The following is a 25055-nucleotide window of genomic DNA, read 5'->3' as shown; positions in this document are numbered from 1 at the left end:
AAAACATGAACATTACTTGTATGTTTTAAGACTGCTGGACAAATTGAAATTAACAGTTTTACTGTTGAATAGAATCAAATGTTAGACCCTGTGTGACCTATCTCAAGATAGTGGGAAATGGTTTGCGCTCATAAGGGCTCAATCTGAAACTGACAATGTTAAAGCAGATATAAATATGTAAAATCATCATAATCTTCTCTTATGCAGTTTCTAGCCAGGGTAAAATATCTGTTGAAGTTTATTTATTTATTAATTTGTTTATTTATTGATTGATTGATTCATTCATTCAATTAATTAAGTTTGCTTACTGCACCAGAGTACTGATCAAATTTGACCTTTGCAGGCTCAACCTGAGTTACATACATAATAGCAGCAGTAAAGTAAGATTAAAGATATAACTAAATTATACAGTATAGTGACATATAACATAGGTGTAGAAATATATTCATATTTACAAGAAGGTTTAAAAGGAAACAGGATCTGGACTATACAATGCACAATATAGGTGTCATAGGTTAGGTATATGTGGTCCAGTAAAAAGAATGGGTATAGTTTATACAAGTATGGAGAAAAATTTAGCAGTGAAGAGAGTAGAAACTGCAGAATACTAAGAGCTGCAACAGAAGCACTCATAACAGGAGAAATGGATATTAGTATAGTGTACAGTAGGGACTGGCTGGGGTAGATGGGAAAGCAGGGGGGATGGGTTTCATACCTAAATAGCAACAGTGCAAATCTGGAAGTTATTGTAGCAAGAAGTAGCATGGTTTTGGTCAATGGAGCAAACAAAAAGCTTAGATATGCATACCTATTGTGCTTCTACAGCACGTCCACTCAGGTTATGTAATATGATGCTATTTACTAATGTGCAGGTAAACGTTAGTCAGCAAAACCTTGGAACAATGGATAAAGTTTTAAATGATGCCCAAGCATGAGATGCTCAGTTACAGAAGGAGATACTATGCATATTTTTAATTGTCACAAGTTTAATGATTGTATCTATGGTAAGATAATTAATGTGACACATTACTATAAACCACTTAAGAGCTTATTAAAAAATCTGCACATGACAACTGCACTACTTCAAAGACTGTTGCTATATTTGAAAATATGATATGAAGTAAAAATTTAGCATAAATCTGGCTAGCTAATGTATATTGCTAATACCTTGAGTACAGGATAGCTGCATAAATGAAATGAAAAATTGCTTATAGCTTGATGGTTCAAGCATTATACATAATATGCAATAAATTGCTTACTGAAGTAAATATCAAAACGTCAATGTCACAGCAAGAGGTTCTCCTGTTCGATTCTCAGCTGGAGTGCCTTCTCTGTGGAGTCTGCATGTCCTCCCCGCGGTCGAGTGGCCTCCGAAAGACATGCGTGAATGGACGTGCCTTCGCTGAAGGTTGGGTGTCGGGCTGGCAACTCGGCACCATAAAAATCGACTGCCAATCATTAGCGGACCAGAGTTCTGCTGTGGTGACCACTAACTGGGAAAAGCCGAAAAGACAAAAAAAAAAAAAAAAAAAAAAGAATGTTTATATTTTGCAAGTGTACTTGCTTCCAGCACACCTGATGGCTGGTATATGTTATCTTACACATCCTGATGACATGAACGAGTGGGAATTTCACAAAGTAGACTTTTTTTCTTTTTCTTTTATTCAGTTGCATTAATGCAATATGTTTAACAAAATTGACCATAAAATAAGTTTAACTGACACCCGGCATACAGTTCTAATTCAGATTAATTTCTTCACTTTGTCATCTTTGTCATACAGTAGTACTGTCATGATTATCTGTACAGGTACAACTATTCAAGACAATACTGCCTTATGAAGAAGTACTGGAATTAATTACTATTGGAACAGGATACCAGACTTCTGTGGAACTTAGTTTTTGACCAATTTTTTATACTTAACTGCTGAAATAGAAGAAATGCCTGGGCTGTTACCATTTGATACAAAAGAAATAGGAGGTACTGGATCAATGATGGTCTGCACTTATCCCATCTACAATTTTGAATACTGACGAAAACATTTTCCATCCTTATAGTGCCTTTTTTAGGCAATGCCAAATTGACAAACCTACTGACATAGCAAAATCAACTCTAATAACTTCAAAGTGTTCTGTTGTGCCAGTGACACACAGTGCCAAGTTTTGAGACAGGGCAAACTGTGAATTTGCATAGATCTTAAAGACTTAAATATTTAATCAAAAGGGAACATTATCCACTTCATACAGCTGAAAAGATGGTAGCAACTATGCTTAATGCATAATGACAGGAACCTAAATAAATAAACAATGCTCCCTCCAAGCCCTCAAGAATACAGACATCTGTGCCGCTACTAAGACATGATTAAAACAGCAGAGAGTTCCCCAACAGTGCAAACTTTCAGTCCCTTCCACACTTATAGACTAGTAGCTGCACAGACAAGGGCTAACAAGCAGACCTCTAGGTTGGTCAAACAGGAGAATATACTGGAGTTTCTCCAAGTGCAGATCACCATATAGAAAATCATATACCATATTCTATCCAGCTATAGGTCACCTTCCAAGTCCCAAGGATCTCATAATGCAGACTTAGACCTACTGGAGACACTTACCATATAACCTAACACCCTACTCATGAGAGACTTTAATTAACCCTCTATAGACTGGGAATTCTACACTGCTTCAAATCTACAAGCACAGAAATTCCTGGACTTCGTAAATACAAGCACCCTTCACCAAATGGTTAATATGCCTACTAGAGGCTTCAACATACTTGAACTCCTATTCACAAAAATGGGAGATTGCTGCCCCTCACCCCCACCCCCAATGTCTCAATTTCCTTGGTAAGGTCCATTCATAAATCTGTCTCCTTCAAAATCAAAATCAATTCCATAGCCCCAGTAAAACCAGCAACATTTAGGAACCATTCCAAGGCAAACTACCTTTTATTAAGTGATGGTTTGTCAAAATTCAATGCCCCTCCAAACCCCTAGAACATATTAGCAGCAGCCTACACTGAGCTACTCTTAGAAACTCTGTACAACCATGTCAATGGCTGTATAGGGACTGCTGTACCTACCAGACTTAAGCCCAGAACTAGCCCCAGAAACAAACCACCCAGGTGGTATCCCAAATTAAACAGGATATACAACAAAAAGGAAAAAGTTACAGCAAAAAGCAGGAAGGGTAATTCCCACAAAGATAAAAACTCTGTCATCAAACTAAATACACAACTAAGAGGATTAATTACATCAAAAATAGACAGCTTTGAGGTTAAGATAGCCTCCCAGGTGAAAGATAGCCATAAGACCTTCTTCATCTATGTAAGAAACCACAAGGACAGCGCACAGCTATGTGCTAAGCTGGTCATTAATAGTGCCATAGTCACCGAGCCTGGCCTTATAACAATCCTGTTAGCATAAAAATTGATTTCCAACTTTACCTTGTCTTACTCCCAACCATCCCACAAGAAATAACATGAAACATAACCCCTCCAGCTGTAACTAGGGATCATCTTCTGGCTTCCCTCACTAAAACCAAGAACACAGCCTCAATCCTGATAATATCCTGGAATGTCTTCTGAAGAGTCTAAAATGTGGAGTCACTACTGAACTATAGTCTTAAAACAGATTTTGCGCCTTGAGAATGGAGGACTGCGATGGTCTTCCCCCTTTATAAGAGAGGACCTTCAAAAGAGCTTGTAAATCACAGACCCAGGGACAGTTTTATTTGCAACGTCGTGGAAATAATTATCATCTAAATTGTCAGAAAGGATACAAGAGACCTACAGACACTGGATCCATGCCAGTTTGGCTTTGTCAAGGAAAGGTTATGCTTACTGAACTTGCTGGATTTCTTTGAAAAGGTCACTAAAGTGATGAAAGAGGGGAAAACAGTGCATAATGTCTACCTAGATCTGGTTAAAGCATTTGACACAATATTCCACTCAAGCACTGTCAAAACATTTATGGAACTAGGCATAAACCCCTTTATAACACACTGGATAAAGCTGACTCACAGACAGAACTCAAGAGGTTAGGATCAGTGAGTTGACCTCTACAAAGAGGCTGGTCACCAGTGGAGTCCCTCACGGCTCTGTGCTGGGCCCACTCCTGTTTGGCATCTACTTCTTGGAGGTCAAAGCCAATGACAAAGGCTTGTGGCTGACCAAGTTCACAGGTGATTGCAGACTGGGAGCAGTCATTAATTCCCCAAGATGAGAATACCCTTCAGGAAGGTCTAACACAGACAAACATTTAGTGCAAAAGTCATGACTTAAAATTCAATATCAGGAAATGCATTACAGTACCTTTTGGGAAGTTAAGCACTCTGGCTAAGTACATCATCAGTTAAACATGCTTAAAAGTCAATTCACTAGTCAAGGATCTGAGAACCCATGTAGATAGTAACTTAGCTTTCAACCAATGTGTCTAGGGTAGTAAGAAAATCCTTCAATGTTGCTCAATTTATAAGTAAGGGCATGCCATCTAGGTCCAAAGACATCATCATATCACTATACTCGGCCCACTTCAGGCCCATCATAGAGTATAATGCCCCATTCAGTAGGTACCTGACTAGACACATGCAGCAACTTGAACACCCACAAAGGTTCCTTACAAAAAATAATACAGTAAGTAAACACAATGTCCAACACTAATCACCTCAAGACCCTGTCTCTTTACTCGGTATCATACAGACTTCTGCTCTATGATCTTTGCCTGACATACAAGGCATTCCTAGACCCTGTTGTGATGAAACTTTTGCACATCCACAAAACAAGCAACATCAGAATTACTAGAAGAAAATACTTAAATTTTGCTTGCACCATAAATAGGACATGTTGGAGAAACATATTATTCTCAGAGGATGCCCATTCTCTGGAACAGCTTCCCCATCAATGTGAAACAGAGATCCTCTCTAACCCTATTTAAGTGCAACTTGAAACAATGAACTGGTAATCAGAAATTCACCCCTGGTCTGGCACCTACACCTCCAATGAACAGATGCAGTCAGCAAATCATCTCCTGTAGTAATCAAATTTGTGGGTCGTATTTGATTTACACTCCAAGGCTGCTAAAGGCCCTAGCGGTCATCAGCCTAGTATACATCTATGAACCTAAAAGAAGAAATTTTACTTAAAACAGTAGAAATTTTTCAGTGTTTTAGTTCTATTAAAAGCAAAACAGTGAGAATGAGTTAAGATTCTTTTGGTATGAAGAGTCAGATTCAAGGCACAATAATCAGTCCTACAGAAATACCAATATCTTATCTGATGTAAGGGTCTGACATGCAAATCTACAGGAAAAAAAATGCAAAGCACAATAGGTGATTATGTTGTCATTTCAGACAGGAGTTCAACCTACTGTCACTAACTCAAAAGCAGAATCTACTATTGTGTCCAATGTTCATCCTAATGAAATGCATAATTTCTTTCAGTTCCAAAGTGCTAATTGTGGCAATTGTTGTCCAAATACATTTGTAAATATTCAACCCTGACTCAGTGGGCTGTATATTAATTGCTTCAGATAGGTTTCTGTTAGTTGCAATCATATTAACCCCAACCATGGAGGAAATGCCTGTAATAAATACTGGAGCTTTTCTCCCCGGGCCTCTACTGAAAATGGACATATATCCAGCTAGACTAGCCCGGTCAACAAATGTAAAATAAATAAAAATAAATAAATAAATAAAGTGCTTGTAGAATCAAACATAGAAATTAATCAGAACCTGGTGTAACTGCGGCAAGAGCTGTCTGTGCCAATGTAGTTGTCAATCCCAAGACTGTGCCTGATATGAAGAAATGAATGAGGGAGGATGATCTGGAATACTATATAATGGTGTTGAATGTACAAAATAATCGAGAACTGGGCCTGAGCAGTCCTGCCAACCCAGCTAACAGGGGAGGCACTGAATAATTTGGAGGCATAAAGTGAACTGATTACATGGACTATGACAAACCTAAAATGGAACTTTTAGCTAGGGCTGGAATAAACTCTGAATTACAAGCAATAAAATGTTATAACTGGAGTTTTAATGAAAAGCTGGTAAGAGCATAGATACATTATTTGAATGTGATAGCACCAGTAATCTGAAAATAAGTGAAATATTAGTGACAGGTAAGTTTAAAAGTGCTATGAGTAGTACTATAAGAATATTAGTTATCCAATGTGATCCCTAAAATTCTGATAAGCTAGTAACTTTAGTATACTAGTTATTAGTTACTGACGCAAAGTTTAAAACCAACTTATCCATTTCTAAGTCTGAAATTGAAATGTGCCATATTCTGTGAAACAAAAAAAGCAGCAAGTAATGCATTCATTTATTTCAAATATGGGAGAAGTCACATTGCTAAGTCCTTTGCTACAAATACTACAGAAAATGTTAATGGTAGAGATGTAAAAGCTGAGATTCATGCAAAAATGAAGTTATTCTAATGGAGTGTGCTAAAACCACAAGTACAATAATTGAATCAGTACTATATCAGGTGTTACAATCAAGTTAGTGAACCGCAATGTGTTTTTAGAAGGAAGGGAAGTTCAAGCTTCACTAGACTCTTGAAGTATGATTACCTTTGTCAAGGACCCCCTGTTATGTAAGTATACGATTAGTAACAATAAAAAAATGGTTGTAATAAGCATTCACAGTTACATAAAAGACTGTCCTTCTAAAAAAAATTGTTGCATAATATGGCTGTAACGTCTGATTTGACTCGTTATGTTCTTCTTTCAGCTTTTCCTGGTTAGGGGTTGCCACAGCAGAACTCCGGTCCACTAATGATTTTCCATAGATTTTTATGGTGCCGAGGTGCCAGCTCGACACCCAACCTTCAACGAAGGCACACCCATTTACACATGTCTTTCAAACACAACTCGACCATGGGGAGGACATGGAGACTCCACACAGAAGGTGCTCCAGCCGAGAATCGAACGGGAGAATCTCTTGCTATGAGGCGACAATGCTACCGTTGCACCACCATAACTCATTATGTAATATTTGGAAAATATTTTCCATATTTTAAAGCACTTTAGAAATTGTGGGAAGAGTGCTGATTTGAAGACACGTTATGCCAGGTTGAAACACTTAAAAAGGAAGTAGATCAGAAGCTTTACACACCTAATTCAGTATGAAACTGGGGGTAGGGGCAAGGCAATAGCACTCAATACAGACATCCAGGAAAAAAAATCAGAAGAAAGGAGCTTACAATGAAGTTAAAGAAGGGCCTGGAATCTAGCTGTAGCTTGGCAGTAAAAAGGCCATATGTTTTATCAGAGAATGACCCCAATGATGGAGCAATAAAAATTAAAAACTTTTAGAGATGTTAATGTAGAAATTGGAGGTGACTTGTAGAGTACTCTAAAGAAAAAAATAGTTAGAAGCAGAAGTCTGAAGTCTGCATAAAGACTTACAGGGAGTATTACTAGAGAAATAAAGAGGAAAATAAGAGGAACACAAATGAAGACCCTCAGAGCTGAGTGAATATTGAAAGTCAGGTAGGTAGAAACATGCAGAGTTCTGAACCCATTTCTGTTAGTATAAAGAATAACATTCATATTTAGACAGACTCCCAGAAATTAGTATCTTACAAATAAGGTAAGAAGCAAAACAGAAGATAATATTTAGTGTGAAATACCTTTGCAGCAGATGGGTGGCATACAGAAGGAAAACAACGCAAAGTGTTGTTTACTCACACTGAGATAGAAGAAGAGCAACTTAAAAGAAAAGAGCTCAATTAAAAAAAACTATGCTGATAGCAGAAACTGTAAAAATAGAAGGCAGAGGAAGGCACAGACCAAGCTGCTGTGTCAGTGTTTTGGAGGGTACTGAAGGAAGGTTATGGATGAAAATATCTATGAATTTGTGGACTTACATATAAGCAATGTAAACTTAAAAAAAACATAATGGGATGATGATACAGAATAAGAGATAGTATCAATCTGTAGGAGAGGATAGTGTGCTGAATATTCTTGTTACTTTTTTCCCCATTTTAAGTTAAAATATGACCTGTTATATTGAGTAATTAAAGAAAGGGAAGAAATCTTGTGCCAAAACTTAGCAGAGTCACTTATAAGGAGGCCACCTGAGGATGGCCAAGGACAAGGCAATAGAACTGCCTAGATTTTACCAACTAGGCATTATGACAAAAATAGTAAATTTTTGTGCTTCTTTTCCAGAATGTCAGAAAAGTGCCACCATCTTGGATTTAGGTGTCTCTTGACCACAATGTCTATCATAGAACATAGTACAATGGACATTTGGGGGTGAAATCTAGAAATGAGTATAAATGCATGCAAGTAATAATGGACTATGCCTCTACACTTCCAGAAGGAGTGACATTATGTATAGTTCATGCTAAGGTTATAGCCAGGGAACTGGTACTGTCATTTTGCAGAGTGGGTACCCTAAAGAAATATTGATCAAAGCACTTTGCTTAGGCCATGAGTACTACATCAGTTATGTCAGCTATTTAAGTCAAAGTGCTGAAGATGTCAGCCTGTCAACTACAGACTGAAGAATTAGTAGAGAGCTTTAATAAATCACTGAAGTCCATGCTAAATAAAGTTACTGACATATGTTTTAATCACTAGGAAAAGCTGTTACTGTACTTCCTCTTTGCTGTAAGAGAGGTGCCATAAGGTTCAATAGAGTTTACACTATTTGAATGTTTGACAGACTGCCAATAGCACTACTTGCACTGGTAAGGAAACTTGGAAAGAAGAGAAGAGTAAACATCATTTAAATGTGGGACTGCATACTGTGTTTGTTTACAAGACAAATTAAAAATGGTAGTCTTGATAGTCTTTAGAGTAAAGAGGGTGGCCACGGTGGTGCAGTGGTTAGCATTGTCACCTCACAGCAAGAGGTTCTCCGGTTCGATCCTCGGCTGGGGTGCCTTCTGTGTGGAGTCTGCATGTCCTCCCTGTGGTCGCGTGGGTTTCCTCCGGGTACTCCGGTTTCCTCCCACATCCCAAAGACATGCTGTAGGTGGATTGGACACTCCAAATTGGCTCTAGGTGTGACTGAGTGTGTACCTTCTGTGGAAGGTTGGGCGCCGGGCTGGCAACTCGACACCGTAAAACTCCACTGCCAATCATGAGCAGGCAGGTGATCTGCTGTGGCAACCCCTAACTGGGAAAAAGCCAAAAGAAGAAGTCTTTAGAGTAAAGAAGCAAATGGAGAATTAAGGAAATGCAGCAAGAGGTTAATGATAAGAATGCTCAACTTACAAAATTCAGCCCAGAAGATCAGAAAAAGTTCATAGGTTGGTACTAGGCTATCGGCCCTAGGGCCTATACAAGCCTAGCCATAACAATTCCCTGGCTATTTCTTCCAACAATATTTACTTCCCTGGACCCCTGTCTAGCAGGGTGACTGACGTGATCCCCCAGGTGAATTTCCTATCTCCCATCCAATCGTCAAGGTTCCTTTTGAAGAGGGCAAAAGAGGCACTCTGCTTGACATGTATGAGCAGTCTATTCCAGAGTCTGGGTAGTCTCTGGGTCGTGAACCTATCCCTCCAGCATGTTTTGTTCATTGTGATGACAAGGTTTAGATCCCTGGAGCATGTGGCTCTGAGGGATTAGGATTTCTTTAAGTGTAGCATGTCCAACAGCTGTGGGTGTGACATGGCCTTATATGTTAAGCAGAGATCACCTCTGAGTAGACGATATGCGACAGAGTATAGCTGGAGTTTTTTTAGACGGTCAGCATAGGGCATCTGCTTTAGGCCTGTGATTTGTGATTCTTTTAGTGAGGTATTTCTGTGGCCTTTCCGGTTGTTGCAGATGTCTTGAGAGGTACATACCAAACGGGGCATTGCATTCTATAATGGGTCTAATGAGGGATGAGTACAGTGGGACAATGATCTCCTTTTTTTCTGGATGAAAAGCCCTTAGTGATGAGGTGTGCCACATAGAAGGATTTCCTGACTGTTGTGGTGATGTGGTTATCAAAGGTGACACCACTGTCCAACTGTGTCCCTAAGTCTCTTATCACACTTTTGGTGTTTCTGTACTGCCACCTATGTGGTAATTCACAGGTACATGTTTTTTTTTTCCCAGAGGGGATAACTATACATTTCTTGGCATTGAGCTTGAGCCCATGGCTTTGGCACCAAGTATCTGTTTCTGTAAGGCCTTATTGTAGAATATCCACATCATTTGGGGTTTCAGTAATGGCTCCCTGTTTGCAGTAATCTGAAAACTTTGTTAGCCAGAGTCCCTTAGTGTTGGCCTGTACTTCAGAGAAGTAGATGCCAAACAAGAGCGGTCCAAGGACTGAACCCTGAGGTACTCCACTTGTCACTTGTCTGCAGCTGAATTTGGAGTCGGCTACTTTTACAGTGTGGGTTCTGTCAGTAAGCCAGTTGGCAACCCATTGAGTGACGTAGGGATTAATGCCCAGCTTAGTAAGTTTATCTATAATTCCAGAGTGGGGGATGGTGTTGAAGGTGTTGGCAAGGTCCAGATAGGCTGTGTGGACTGCCTTACCCTTGTCCACAGCTCTGGAGATTGATTCAAAGAAGTCAATCAGGTTCAGGAGACAAGACTGGCCCTTCACGAACCCAAACTGGGTGGGGACCAGTGTTTGAAGGTTGCCAATGTCTTTGTTTATAAGTTCCATGATAATACATTCCATGACCTTACAGATCTGGCTCGTCAGAATGATGGGGCAGTAGTTCCCAGGATCCAAGGTGGATCACTCCTTGTGGAGTGGGATAACTGTAGCTGTACGCCACTCAGTGGACATAAAGCCTGAGGTGAGGTTATGATTAAACATGACACTTAGGTGAGGTGCCATTTCATTTTGTAGTTCATGTAGTGCACAGCCCAGGATGTCATCTAGTCTAATGGATGCTGTATTCTTAGCTTTGGAGAGTGCGTTTTTTACCTGTGTGGCCATTATTACTGGAATTTGGCAATCTTTCCGTATTTAGATGGGCCCTTTAGAGGGTGAGGGGGGGGGTGAAGTTGGCACTGAATTGATCTGGCAGGATATTGGCAATATCCTTGGGCTCAGTATATTTAATGCCATTCTGTTGTAGCTCAGAGCAGATCTGAGCATTGCTATTCAGATTCTTGGCATAGCTATAGAATGCCTTGTGGTTGTCTTTGGAATCTTTGGCAATTTTATTTTTGTAACTAGCTTTGGAGGATTTTATGAGGGATCTCATCTTCTTACTGAGGCTGGTCAGGGAGTTTTTTGCATCCTGGTATTTTCCGCTTTTCTGCAACAGTTTCTTCCTTTTGTTGTAAAGTTTGTTTATGGCAGGGGACCACCAGATTGGCTTCCTTTTTTTGGAGGAGAGTGTCTTGGTTCTATTTGGGATGGCGCAATTCATGCCCGAGTGGATGCGCTCGTACAATGCTTTAGTGTAGGATTCAACAGTCAACAGTCAAACTTTCAGTTCCCATCTGCATGGGTGTCATGAAGTTTGTCACTTCTGACTTGAGTAGCATGAAGTTGGCTTTGGAGAAGTTTTTTACAGAGGTTTCCTTATTGGGGGTGGGGGATGGATGTGGATGCCAAGGGTGGTTAGCTTGTGGTCAAACCTGACCAACAAGGAGGTAACCACTGGTGTGGAGCATTGATTTCCCATGTTGATAATGACCAGGTCTAGGATATTGGAGTCCCTGGTGACTATGGATTAGTTGATCCAGGGCATTGGAATTTATGAATTCAAAGAACCATTAGGCAAAGGTGTTGGTACACAAGTAGTTTTCCCAGTTAATGGCAGGGTAGTTGAAATCACCCAGTATTAAGGTGTTTGGTTGTATCTTAATATTTTCCAGTATGTTTAGAAAGGTGTAGTGAGAATCTTGGGGCATAGTGGGGGACTGTAGCAAGCTACAGTTTGGATTGCAGTCTTACCTAGTGTTAGTTGCACCTGGAGAATTTCAGATGCATTGTGTTGGGCAATTAGCCTGGTGGTGTGAATATCCTTGGTGAATATGGACACTTCTCCACCTTTAGTGTTTTGGTCCTGGTTTGGTGGCCGAACAGTGTGGTAAGAGTTGTAGCCTGGTATTGCAGGGGTGCGCTCTGGAACCTTGAACCAGGTCTCAGTTACTGCACAGATATCAATGTTCTCCATTTTTAGGAGTGCCTCAAGAGAGTGCATTTTGAGGTTTCGACTTCTAGCATTGAGTAACATTATCTTCAGATTTTGCATGCTTGTTATGGTGGTGGTTTTGTCCTATGAACTTTGCCTAAAAAAAGGCACTATAGGGGTGGCAAGAGCCTTAGCCAGTAACCTGAATCCCAGAGATGACAGGTGCAGACCATCTCTGGCAAAGCATCGTGGTCTGTCGATCATGTCGTCCCAGGCAGATAGATACTGGATCATCTTTTAATGACAAACAAAACATAACACACAATGAGCTACAACTGTACAACTATAACTAAAAAGACACGTTTGCCTGAACTTCATCAGGTCCAACTAATAGAGTGATTTACACTTTGATCATTTGAAAATACCTGCTTGTAGAAAGCTATCACCAGACTTTATTAGCAAGTTTTGTAACACATGTAATATGAAAGGCTATGTCTGCCTTTGTGGGGCTCATACTCCTTGAAGATAATTATGAAAGCTTTATTACAGAACTTTTTTTTTCAGTCTGACACATCCCTATCAATGCTTGTATCACATGCAGTAAGAGAGGCTGTGTCCACTTTTATGTGCTCACATCTCCTGGAATATATTATGAAAGACTAATCTTCTTTTATATAGCAAAATGGTTTACAGAACCTGCTTGTAAGAAGACCATATATATGATTAATGTGACCAGCCCCCATTCTTCTTCCTGATGATGATGATGATGTACCTTTTACATGTAGAGGAGATAGTCACTTAGAGCTACACTAAATGACTCCCATTTTTTGAGCAATACATGTATCCAGAAAAATAGTTTACAGTGGAAACAAGTCACGGTGCTCATTTTTACAGAGCTCATGGATGTCTACAAGTAGAAGGAAAAGTGAAAGTAAAGTTTAAGATCTTAAAACCTTTTGTGGAGGCTTTCTATGCCCATGGAATAAAAATCAACCAAGTGGTGAACTGAAAGGTATAAAAAAATCTTTAATAAAATAAGAATAAAAATTAAGAATCACAGATCTTCCTTGAGCATAGTCAAACTGGATTAACATATTTCTTTTTTTAAGATATCACTGTATAATAGCAATGAATCACGTTCGGCTGTTGGTAATGGTGATTTACCCATTGCTGCATTTGTTTGTTCAAGTTTCATCTTCATAACCAAACCACACTGGCTCTAGACAAACAGAGCATTACCCAAGCCCAAACAGTTTTTGTGCCATGTACCACAATATATACCGTATTTCCCCGAAAATAAGACCAGGTCTTACACTCTTTCCCCTGCCGAAATACGCATTAGGACTTATTATCAGGGGATGCCTTATTTACCCCCTCTACAACAATCTACATTCATTCATGTACACAAATTGACATTTATTCATGTACACAAATTGACATTTATTTGGTACTTTCTGTTATTGGACAACAGTTCTAAGTAACGCATTAACAGTTATGTGAGAATTCTATATAAACAGTGCAACAAACATTTTAACTTCAGAATATCTACACCTTGGCTTTCACAGTGCAATATTTCATGTTTAACAGAAAGTGCAGAAAAATCTCAGTACATGTGTATTGGAGGAGGGAATAAAACTGAAAGCAGAAGCAGTCCATTCTGTTGCCCCAATAATGGAAAAGTTATTCAAATGCAGTCATGTCATCTTCTTCTGGAACATTCTCATATGTCTCCCACCCCTGAATTCCAGCCTGAATTTCTTGCGACTCCACTTCCTATAGAACCATTGGCCCCAATCTGTCATGCCTAGCAACAGAGCTGTCCTTAAATGAGCACTGCTTGTCCAAGTAGCCTGCTCGTAGTGCATTGGCAACACAGTGTCAGTGATTTTATCCCATGAATTTTTCACCCAAGTCATGACATCTTGCAGGCTAGGCTTCACAAAGTTTCCATGCTGATTTCTCTCCATTCTATTTTCAATGTAGTCATTGAATTCCATGCGCAAATGATCCTAAAATGGCTTGTTTATTGCAATATCAAGAGTCTGGAGATAGGCAGTCATTCCTGCGGGAATCATTATTTGATCTATTCTTCTCTGTGCAAGGAAGTTCTTCATGCCTTTACCACGGTGAGTGCTGGCTGAATCCCAGACTAGCAGACCTCTTTTGCTACCTCGCAAAACAAGTGGCAGCATTACATTGACCCACTTCCTTATAACTGCTTGTGTGCACCAGGCTTTTTTGGTTTCAAGAATGTAAATGCCTGAAACACGTTCAGTCTTATTTTTGTTGCCCTTACTAATGATTAGAGGTGGGGTTCTCTTTCCATCTAGATGAATTGCCAAAGTACAGGTAACACGTGCACCCTTGTAACCAGTGGAGGGAATGTAGATTGACGAGGCACCCCTGTGATCAATTGTTGGTTGAGATCCTTGGCCCATAAACACTCCAGTTTCATCCGTAGCAATCATGTCGGAGAGTTGGTTTTTAGAAAAGTCAATGCCATCAACAAAGGACTTGAATGCAAGTGCACATTTAATAACTTCAGTATCTTCCAGCTTGAACAGTGTTGTTGATCTTCTTAGAGACAGTTCATATTGCTGAAGGAAGCCATCCAGCCAATGTTGTGATGCTTTGAATTCTTCTAGGGATATTTCTAACTCTGGTGCCATTGCAAGGGCAAATGCTTGAATATCAGCCCTGTGCACAACCAAAGCGTTTGCTCTGCTGTTATCAATCTATTCACAGATGATGTCTTCCAGCTCAGGAAATAATGGCTGCTGACCTGAGCCACACTTGCACTTCTTAGCATTTTCCTCGTCAGCCTGTTGACTGAGGTTATCGTATGCTGCACGTCATTTTCGGACCATTCGGAGATCTAACTTCTTCTCTTTGCAGAAAGCTGTCAGATTCTTTCCCTGGGGGTCCTTCATGATTCCTTTCTTGTACTCGATGGAATAGCTTTTTCTTTTTGCACTCATCTTGTCTGGGGGGGGGGGCTTAATTGAAGACTTACAAGACTGGAGTAGCAACACAAAATGGCGACGGTTAAGAAGACACAACCACAGATGTCCGTTACTAAGTGTGCGTACTTTGCATGCATTTTCTGTACTTTGACCAATCAAAGTACACCTGCCAGTGTTTATGGGCCAAGGATCTCAACCGTCAAGTGTGAGTGATAATTAGGGTTACAGTAAGAATCGTGGAGGACTCCCAGGGAAAGAATCTTATGACTTTCTGCAAAGGGAAGACGTTGGGTGTCTGAATGGTCCGAAAATGGTGAGCAGAGTATGATAACCTCAGTCAACGGGTGTCACTAATATTATTTTATAATTCAACATGTCCATCATGTGTTGTTGACGATCTTAACTGGGGCTTATTTTTGGGGTAGGGCATATATCATGACCACCCTGGAAAACCATGCTAGGCCTTATTCTCTGGTTAGGTCTTATTTACAAAGAAATACAGTAAGGAAGAACAAATTGCTGAATAACTTAAACTGATTAGAGGAAAGAAAGTGATGATCTTTCGGGCTGTCTCTCCATACATTCAGTTTTCTCCCTGGATTTATAAGAGCTCTTACAATATAACATACAATATCCATTGATACATCTATGATCATGTAGGTAAACAGTGCTGTTATCACCTCATACAACTACAGTCAAGTAGGTAACTGATTACCATAGCCACTCTTGTAATGTTGTGGTTTAAAATAGAATGGTGGTATAGAAACATCAATAGTGAGTTTTGTGTATTATGTCTCTTATCCATAATGGGTACTGTTGTCTGCAGCTTAAGAAAAAAAACATTTCAACAGCAAGTAGCATTGACAAATTGCTGAAAAATTAATACGTGAAGTTCTTTAAATAGTCCTTTGCAATTGCTCCAGCCATTGCTCTGTGAAGTAATTCTTTAAACATGGCCCCTACCCAATTAAACCTGTCCTGTATTTTAACTATTTTTAACATGCAGAGGAAGTTTCCTCCATGATCTAACTGACTTATTAGTAGACCAGTACTTTTAGATTGTACTTTGCCTCTGTTGGCAGTTTGGATTTGCTGGATGTCTTTCTTTTTAATTCTTTTGAACACAACTTTTTTCAGTCCTACGTTTTAAAACAACTCTTCATTTTGTAGTCACTGCATCTATTTGCAACACTTAAGCTGTTTTTTTCCAATATACTATTCCTTACTTTGTGCCTCACTAGTAACTCAGCTATTTTAATTGCTGAATGCTTGTGTTATTTTTATAGTTGCATTTCTGCATATAATTTTCTGACACTGGATTTCCATATATATATTCCTGTTTTTAATTTGTGTTTAAATTCAGAAATATATAACATGGGTTTGTCTAGGATGGCTGCAGTGGTGCAGCAGTTAGCGTTGTCGCCTCACAGCAAGAGGTTCTCCCGTTCGATTCTTGGCTGGAGTGCCTTCTGTGTGGAGTCTGCATGTCCTCCCCATGGCTGAGTGATGCATAAAGACATGCAGGTGCGTGCATGAATGGGTGTGCCTTCTTTGAAGGTTGGGCATCGGGCTGGCAACTCAGCACTGTAAAAATTCACTGCCAATCATTAGCGGACTGGAGTTCTGCTGTGGTGACCCCTAACCGGGAAAAGCCAAAAGACATTACTATAACATGCGTTTGTCTTATACATGTTTGCTGCTAAATATGTGCAGTATTGTATTTTATATAGCTTGAGCGTTCTCCCCAGGAAGTTTCCACTGTAAAAGGAAGTTACATTAAATAGAAGAGAGCATTTCACTGTTGTACAAATTTCTTCAGAAATGAATGAATAAATGGTCACATTGTACAACATTGTATGAGATATATTTTGACTTATCTAGAATGTCTTTGTTTGCTGAGTCAGTGTTTCCTGATTTTTTTCAACTTTATTTTTTTCTCTCTTTTTTCAGATGTATTTGCAACTCCAAAAATAAACATTTGGCCTTCAAATAATGTAACAGAAGCGGACAATGTGAACATTACATGTACAGGAAAAAAAAACCCTTCTTTCAGAGGTCCATTTGAAATCATATTAAAAGAAGGACATCGAATACTGGCTACAGAGAAAAACAATGAGTTTGTGAGTTATTTATTACGCAGTGCAAAAATAAATGACAGTGGAATATATGAGTGTATGGCAGAATCAAGTACAGTCTCAAAAAAGGATTTTAGACATGTCTATGTGGGAGGTAAGAGCATTACTATTTTTTCTGAAATAAGAACAAATTGCAAATTTGACTAAAACTCTTTAATAAAAATGTCACTGTTAGAAAATAAAATCCTTTTAAAGATTATGAAATGTTTCTAGCACTATTCAAATTGATTGGATATTATACAGCATTTACATATCGCAATGGCCTAGCTTCATGATGTAGAGGGACAACTGTAACATACATGACCTGAGTTTAATTAGTGACTTGAACAATGAAGGAGCCAGGCAGAGCAAGATGCAAATTAGTCAGCCATACTGATTCACCTATCCTGTGTTTGTGTGTGTGTGTGTGGCTTTGTGTGTGTTGGGTGGGAGATAAAATCATTGAAAAGCAGACAACTGCTGAAGGAAAGATGTCAAGCATGCTGCAGTTGTTGGGAAATACACTTGGTTGCTACCAAGCCACATACACAGTGGCATTCATGGAGGTGTGTGCATGAAAGTAAAATGCTCTCAGCATACAGACTTTATATGTCCTCACATCTGCGAATTTGCCAGTAACTATCCAAAGGGTAGTTTGATAGTTACATGGAATATATTCTCCCATTACAAGTGACTGCTTCAACAGGGAAATTTGGGTGTATTTAATATCAGGAGAGTTGATAGTTGGCAGGCACCGTATAAAAAATGGTGTTGTAGGTATTCTGTCAACTGTCTTTCCATTTCTTCCCCCCCAAATCTCTGCTATCACTCTTGCCTAATATCTGTAATGTCATCTCTGTCAAACACCTAGTAACTGGCTGCATCTACATCCCCAGAACTCTGAAAAATCTATTGTGTTAGTCATTGTTTACCCATAAGAAGACAGAGCTGGTTACATTATGAGATTTCAAAATAAATCAAAAATTGGATCCAGACAATTCTCAAATCTCTTTTTTCTACTCGTTGACTATCATCAGCTCATTCTCAGTGCTATCAGAACTGATAAAATCACAAATAAAGAAACACACTAGACTAGCTGCTCTCTTCTGCTCAAAGTAATATTCACTTCTATTTTGCTACTTATATAGGTCCTCTGTTGTAATCATCTTAGAGTCGTGTCCGTCCACCAAAGGAACTTTCAGAAAATGCAAAACCACAAAAATAGCTCACTGAAAACCAGTTTCATCTAACTTCAAACTATTTTTCTTTCCTACCATTACTGCCCATGTGAGGGGCCACCCCACACACCTCCATATTTGATCACACAGCAGTGGGGTAAAGGGCAAAAGCCACTGCTGATGAAAGCTGCCTTCAGCAAATTAACTCCATGGCACTGATCCATGCTAAAAGTGTGTTGAGCAACTGACAATCCCTCATCAACTGCATTTTTGCAAACTGATGACAGAGTAAATCAGGAAATTTTATCATTATCTTTTCTATAAACAACCAAAACTTTAATTCCACAATCTATATTTCTATCCTCATGAAAACTGTATTCCTTTAACTTTGATTCAGCATCAAAAGGAATCAGCAGTATAGCATTTTCATTCTCAAGAGCCTGATCCTGCTCAGGCATAAAACTGGGCAAGCATACTTGCTGGAGTTACTTCACAAATCAGATCATTAATGTCCCAGATGGACTACTTCTGACAACTTTCATTACTGTCACAGAAATACTGCTTAGCTCTCCTGTACCACGAAGAACTACTGCCAAATCTTTGTTTATGGCTAGTTAAAAATGTTATCACTTACCAAAATTCATTCGCTTTCATAATCCCAGGAAGTTTTGCAATGACATCACAGATCATCTTCATCTGGGCAAAACATCTCATCCTTAACTTAAACCTGATACGTCTTCCCTTGATTTAACAACACAGATCGGCTTCCTATTAATTAATATTATCTGTTTACTTGCCTCTCATTTAGGCAGTTAACCACAGTTAAAGCTTGTTTAAAGCAGTGAGTATTTACTTTGCTTATTTCCTGTACCCTCTTATGTTTGTCTAAAAATACTTAAAAATTCAAGTTCTCCTGTCTGTCTCTGCTGATAGCCCCCCTTTTGATTATCCTTATACTGCACTATAGGTCATTCTCTACTGTTTCATTTGTAGTACTTAATGCTCCTTAACTTCATAAAAAAAAAATTCCATCCTCATTTGAGTCCAAAAAGGGGGCACATTTTCTAACTATAGCAGTTTCAGGGCAGTAGCTGTTTTGTCACTTATTTCAAAACTGCTTGAAAACATATAAATAGCCATCTCCTGTGTCATGTAACTGCTTGTAACATCCATTGCTCCTCTCAAGATAGATACAGACCAGAGCCTTGGATACATTTAGAAATATAGACACAGAACTACCTTTCAAAACCATACCCTGTATTGTCTATGAGAAAGGACATTGCAGCTTTTTCATTGCCATATGATTTACAGAAGCCATGTTGGCAAGAGCTACATTAATTATTTTAAACAACAAATAACCAGAAACATATTTTTAAGTAGCTTGGCCAAGGGAGATAGAAAGAATATAGACAAATAAGTAACGTTTGAGTAGAACCACCATTTTAGAAATTAGCCTTAATGTAGTAATTCTGAAGATAAGAAGTTGGACAGGAGCAAAGAAGAATAAAATAAATGAAGAAAAGGAAAATCAGAGATTTTCATTTTAGTGAAATAAATCAAGACTGAAATATCCTGAGGTGAAAGTAAGGTAAATGGAGTTTTCCCCAAAGCATTGTTGTTAAGTTTAACATTCAGTGATTGAATATCCCTCCCCAAGTAGAAAATCCAGAGTGAGAAGAGTAATATCATAACCATTAAAATAATAACTTGTACAGCCTCAGCTTCTTCTGCTTCACGGAAGACCATTACATTATTTATTAAGGAAATGGGTGCATCATTTTCATTCTGAATCAAACACGATTAATTTTGTATCAAAAAAGAGTGTTACTCCACCACAACTAAACAGCAATCAGCTGTTATCATACTTGATCATTTCAAGCAAATTTTTATCTTTAGTTATTATAATTATTATTACCGGATTATAATATATTAGCAAATCAGGATGCAACGTTCCCCTGGATTCAGTAAATTTCTGTACACGGAAGGGACCGTTTCCATGCAGCATGGCAGTGCGCCATGCGTATTCATGAAGGTGTGCTGCTGTGCTGTAAAATGGACACAGTTCCATGTACAAGTGCAAGCAGTGTGTCTGAGAGCAGTTCTCTCACAATACACATGACCCCTGCACACCAGGCAATTCAAATAGAACAAGAACGCTAGTAACACCCCCAACCTATCAGGGTAAGAAATCTAGACAAAGCCATAAGAGACAATCGTCCCTACAAAGCCAGAAATTTGATAGAACAGGTTTAGCATTAGCATGGATATTCTGAAGATTATGAAGTAAAAAACGTAATAAATATATATTTTTTTCACATATGCAATAAAGTTTAAAAATAGATGCGCGGGTGTGCCCATTGCTTAGCTATGCTTAGCCAAGCTGAAACAGCACGATAAGTTAAATAGCAATAGACATCCAGTATGCGCAATAGTGTAGCGGTTAGAGCATATGCGTTGCATGTAGTTATTCATGGTTCGAGCCTCACTAAAGCCATTTCCATTTTATATGTGTAAACATTACAATTTTAATTTATTTGTACATTTATGTAGGAAATAACTTATATTTCTCAACCAGAGTTGTGTACGAGGCCCAGATGTGAGGTATCAGTGTAATAAAGTAGTGAAACCCCGATAGAAACACAAGTGCTCCATACAGTATAGTCACACAAGAATAAATGTAATTATAGCACATTGGAGGATGTCAGGAAAGGTAAATAAATCTATATTATGTAATGAATGATGAATCAATCCCCTACAGCTGGCAGTCCAATAAAATAAAACATAAGCAATGCTAAGCATTGCACAGCTATACTGACCGGGTGTAAGCATTGTGTACACATGAATACTAAGCAATGAGTAGCCCAGCTAAGTGGATTTGTCCATTGGTAAGCAATGCTGAACTTGCCCCTTTAAACACTGCTAACCATAGCTAAGCAGGTTTGCCTGTAGCTTAGCTTAGCTCAGCATTTGCAAAAGCATCCAATCATGGCAAAGGGTGGGAAATTGGCCATATTAAAACCCTGCAAGCAGGAATACAGCTCATAACTGGTTGTAGCTCTCCATTGTAGGCACTATGACAGGTGTTGGAGAGGGCATGTGCTTTCGGGCCCAACACTGGGGCATACAGAAGTCCAAGATCATGGTAGGACTCCTGGTAAAAAAACATGATGTGAGACTGCTGCAGGACCAGTACCAGGGCTCCCAATGTAAAGCAAAAGCCTGGGAAAGTCTTGTCTGTGATCTCACCAGTGCCACTGGTATCCCTTGCACTGGTGAGCAGGTCCGGCACTACTACACCGACTTGAAATAAAGGAAGAGGGAGCTCTTGGAACAGTGAGTCCAGGAAGCAAGAGAGAGGGGAGATGTCCCAGCAGTGTGTAAATATTCATAGCAATAACTGTTTACCAAAGTCCAGCCTGTGTATGTGATGGATAGGTATGTCTAAATGTTTCTCTATTTTCATTACAGCTCCAGCTGAGCGGGCTGTGAACCAGGAAGCCCATGCCAGTAGGTTGCAAAGGTTGCATCACAAGGCTGATGAGTAACAATCCTGATTGCAGTAGTCATACCAAATAAATATAAAGGAGTAAAATGTCACCTGGCAGTATAAAAATGTGTATGGTTTGCACTGAATAAACCAGACAATATGACAGTAATAAGAGTAAGTGCCATTTTTCCACTGTATTGAAGATATTTTGGGTTAATGTGAATAAAGTAGCTGGTGAGGTGTCAGAACAAATCAAGGTGGAGTCATCAGCATATTTAATGCAGGTAGCATCTCGGATGACTGAATGAAGGTCGTTGATAAAGATGGAGAAAAGAAGGGGTCCTAGTATCAAGCCCTGGGGGACTCCTAATGTGATGGGTAGGCAAGATGATAGATGATGAATGATATATATATATATATATATATATATATATATATATATATATATATATATATATATATATACATACATACATATCTCTCAGATGTTTGCAGTTGCTAGAAGACCTAAAACAATAAAACACTTACAAAACAATCCAGAAGACACTCTAGTTTTAGACATCCTGTCTCCTTGCTGCATTGAAACTAACTTTTATAACACAATTGTAAAACAATGTAATCTCAATTTATTTTCTTTAATTTTTGCAAGTTAATCTTCTATGTTCCAACAGGGTATGCTGTGGTTACATTCTTGAAGTTCAGTACTGTACAAATCCTGTTCAACATATACTTTTGTATAAATCATATCAATATTCACAAATGACATAGAATTATTTACAAAATTCCAGATAGCTGGACTGGCAACATGACAGCCTTATTATGGCTTTCTTCCATGGATGTGTGTGCATTTCTGAAGGGTGTCATCAGCCATGGTTCAAGTGCACAGCCTGCATCCTCAAGTAAATGACCATGTGGGATATCCCCTATAGCAAACATCTGTTACAGTTGGGAGGTGTGCCACATACTTGAGTCATAACTGCCAGGGTTGCCAGCACACACGTTCAGGATTATTCCCTTCGCATTGCACATGACTTGGCAGTTGATAGAGTGGTGGCCCTTTCTGTTAATGTAGAGCCTACCCTGTTCCCTGGGTTGTGCCTTAATTTCTTACACATGTTCAATCTATGGCACCCAGTACTTCAGTGTAGTCTGCTACACGGTAGACCTCCTGCATATTTCTGGTTCCCTCCTCAGAGCTACAGAGAAATTATATGTGGTCACGGGAATGTTGGAACACAGCATTCAGGAACTGGTGGAGGATCCTGGATGCTGATGCCTGTGACACCCCGATAATGTCCACTGTTGGTCTCTGAAAGGTACCTGTAGCTAAGATTCTAAGGCCTACACATACCTTTCTCTCCACTGGGATGGGTTCCCCTGGTTGGCTCTGGCTCTGAGTTGAGGATGACAGAGGTTGAAAAGTTTCTGTAGTGTGTCCCTATCCACTCTGTAGCACTCCCATTCCACAATTTCCATATTATGTAGGCTGTGAAAAGTTAAACAGGGCCTAAAAACTCTTCTCCTTCTAATCCTAGGCCTATTAGCAGCAGCAGCAGCAGTACTGACTTCGGCCTATAGCACAAACAAATGAATTAAAGCACCAGCAGCCCCTAACATTCTTTCCATGTAGACTCATTTCTGTGTCTGTATTCCAAAAGTTTTGGAATCTGCAGGGAAAACAAGCATGGAGTCTACACAGATGCTTTATAGCTTGTTGAATAGCTAAACTGTGTTGGATTGGTTAATTAGCATGCAGTTCAGCTCCTTATGCAGAAATTAGCATGCATGATACTTACCTTGTTTGTGCAGTGCTATGTGCTGCTACACAGCGCTTAGTGAATCTAAACATTTCCCTGGCTGTGTGCTCATCATGTCGTGACATGCACACATTTTCATGTTGCACACTATGGAGCAGTGATATATAAAGCAGAGTTATTTTATGTACTTCTGGTTAAAGCCTGCATCTCAAATCAATTACCTTAGTTCTGCATGAAAAAGGTTTACCTTATTATGTAATTGATTAAATTCTGAAAATCTAAACAACAAATGATCACTCCTAGCATATTGAACAATCCAAGTCTTGATAATCTGAAACGTTGAAAAACAACAGACCACAAAAGGAAAACAACCATTCCCTTTAGTGAGCCATTAAGCCTACCACTAACTTCAGACATAATTTGTCTGAATAATGGTAATGTTATACAAGTTTTTTTTCCAAGGTAAGGTGTAGGGTAGTGATTATGGTCAGGGTTCGGGTTAGGGTTAGCTTGCATTAATAAAGTGGGCAGGGAGCCCTATGCATATTCCTACTACCGCCCCTCCATAGAAGCACGCTATGATTTGTCATAATTTGTGTTTGCTTTGAAGAAAGTTGACAGCCTAGATGGAGCTGGTGGAGAATATATTGGCTTATAGGAGCAATAGTGGCAAACTAGATGAATCCATGCATTTCCCTTGATTTAAATGATATTTCTATGAAAAGTTAATCAAATTTAAAGGCAGCAAATTATAAACTGACGGTGTTGTTCATGCTTTCTACTCACTGGAAGTTTTATTATTTACACACATGCTTTTAAGATTTGTTTACATGTATCTTGTTTTATTTAAAATAATGTAGATCATCTCATGATACAGCTTTATATCATATAAACAAATTGTTCACTATTTAAAGTTGGCTTCTATTTAATTGATTTTTATTCTGAAAAAGTCACTATTGATGTTTTAGGATGAGAGCTCTAAATTAAAGGTAAGTTTTGCTTTTTTTGGTACTGCTGCACATTTAGTTGGCTTTGTGGTTATTAACAATAAAAAGAAAATCATGAGTAGGATTTTAGGATATTGGATTAAGCTGTGCTTGGGGTGTAGCTAAGAATGAGTTAGAAGACTAGAGACAAATCCAAGGAGTAAACAAGCTATTTGAATGGGTTGATTATTGAGTTCTGTAAGCTATTGACTGGAGAATGAAGAAGAGAACAAAAAGGCAAAATGAAAAAAGACAATTGAAGCTACAGAGGAATGTAAGACTATCAATTAGGGCAAATGTCAAGGTCTACAAAATGTGCAAAGAAGGTTATGGGAGATAAAGGATGTATTGTACAAGGAGGTTTGCAAAAGGCAGAGATGGTAAGGGCAGCAAAGGCTAAAATAGAAAGGGAGTTAGGAGAGCGGCTCAAGAAAGAAAGCAAAGGCAGAAGAGACAGAGGACTGAGAGGTAATTAATTGTAACATCATTGTTCCAGGGTGGGGAACTAAAATGTGGAGAACTACAGG

The 25055-nt window shown here is 39.0% G+C and overlaps 1 protein-coding gene across 3 annotated transcripts in view; it reads left to right on the top strand.

Moving 5' to 3' along the window:
• LOC122799168 (platelet endothelial cell adhesion molecule-like) overlaps positions 1–25055 on the top strand; it is an 879258-nt gene that overhangs the window by 380327 nt on the left and 473876 nt on the right. For all 3 annotated transcript variants that reach the window (XM_044068057.1, XM_044068059.1, XM_044068058.1), the window contains one exon: positions 16957–17235. In XM_044068057.1, coding sequence (XP_043923992.1) covers positions 16957–17235 — 279 coding nt within the window. The remainder of the gene's footprint in view (positions 1–16956; positions 17236–25055) is intronic.

This window comes from Protopterus annectens, chromosome 4.part0 (assembly GCF_019279795.1).
Source record: "Protopterus annectens isolate FY-2018-M chromosome 4.part0, PAN1.0, whole genome shotgun sequence".
Lineage (NCBI taxonomy): Eukaryota > Metazoa > Chordata > Ceratodontiformes > Protopteridae > Protopterus > Protopterus annectens.
Note: the sequence above shows the minus strand (reverse complement) of the source record. Positions and strands in the feature narration are given on the sequence as shown.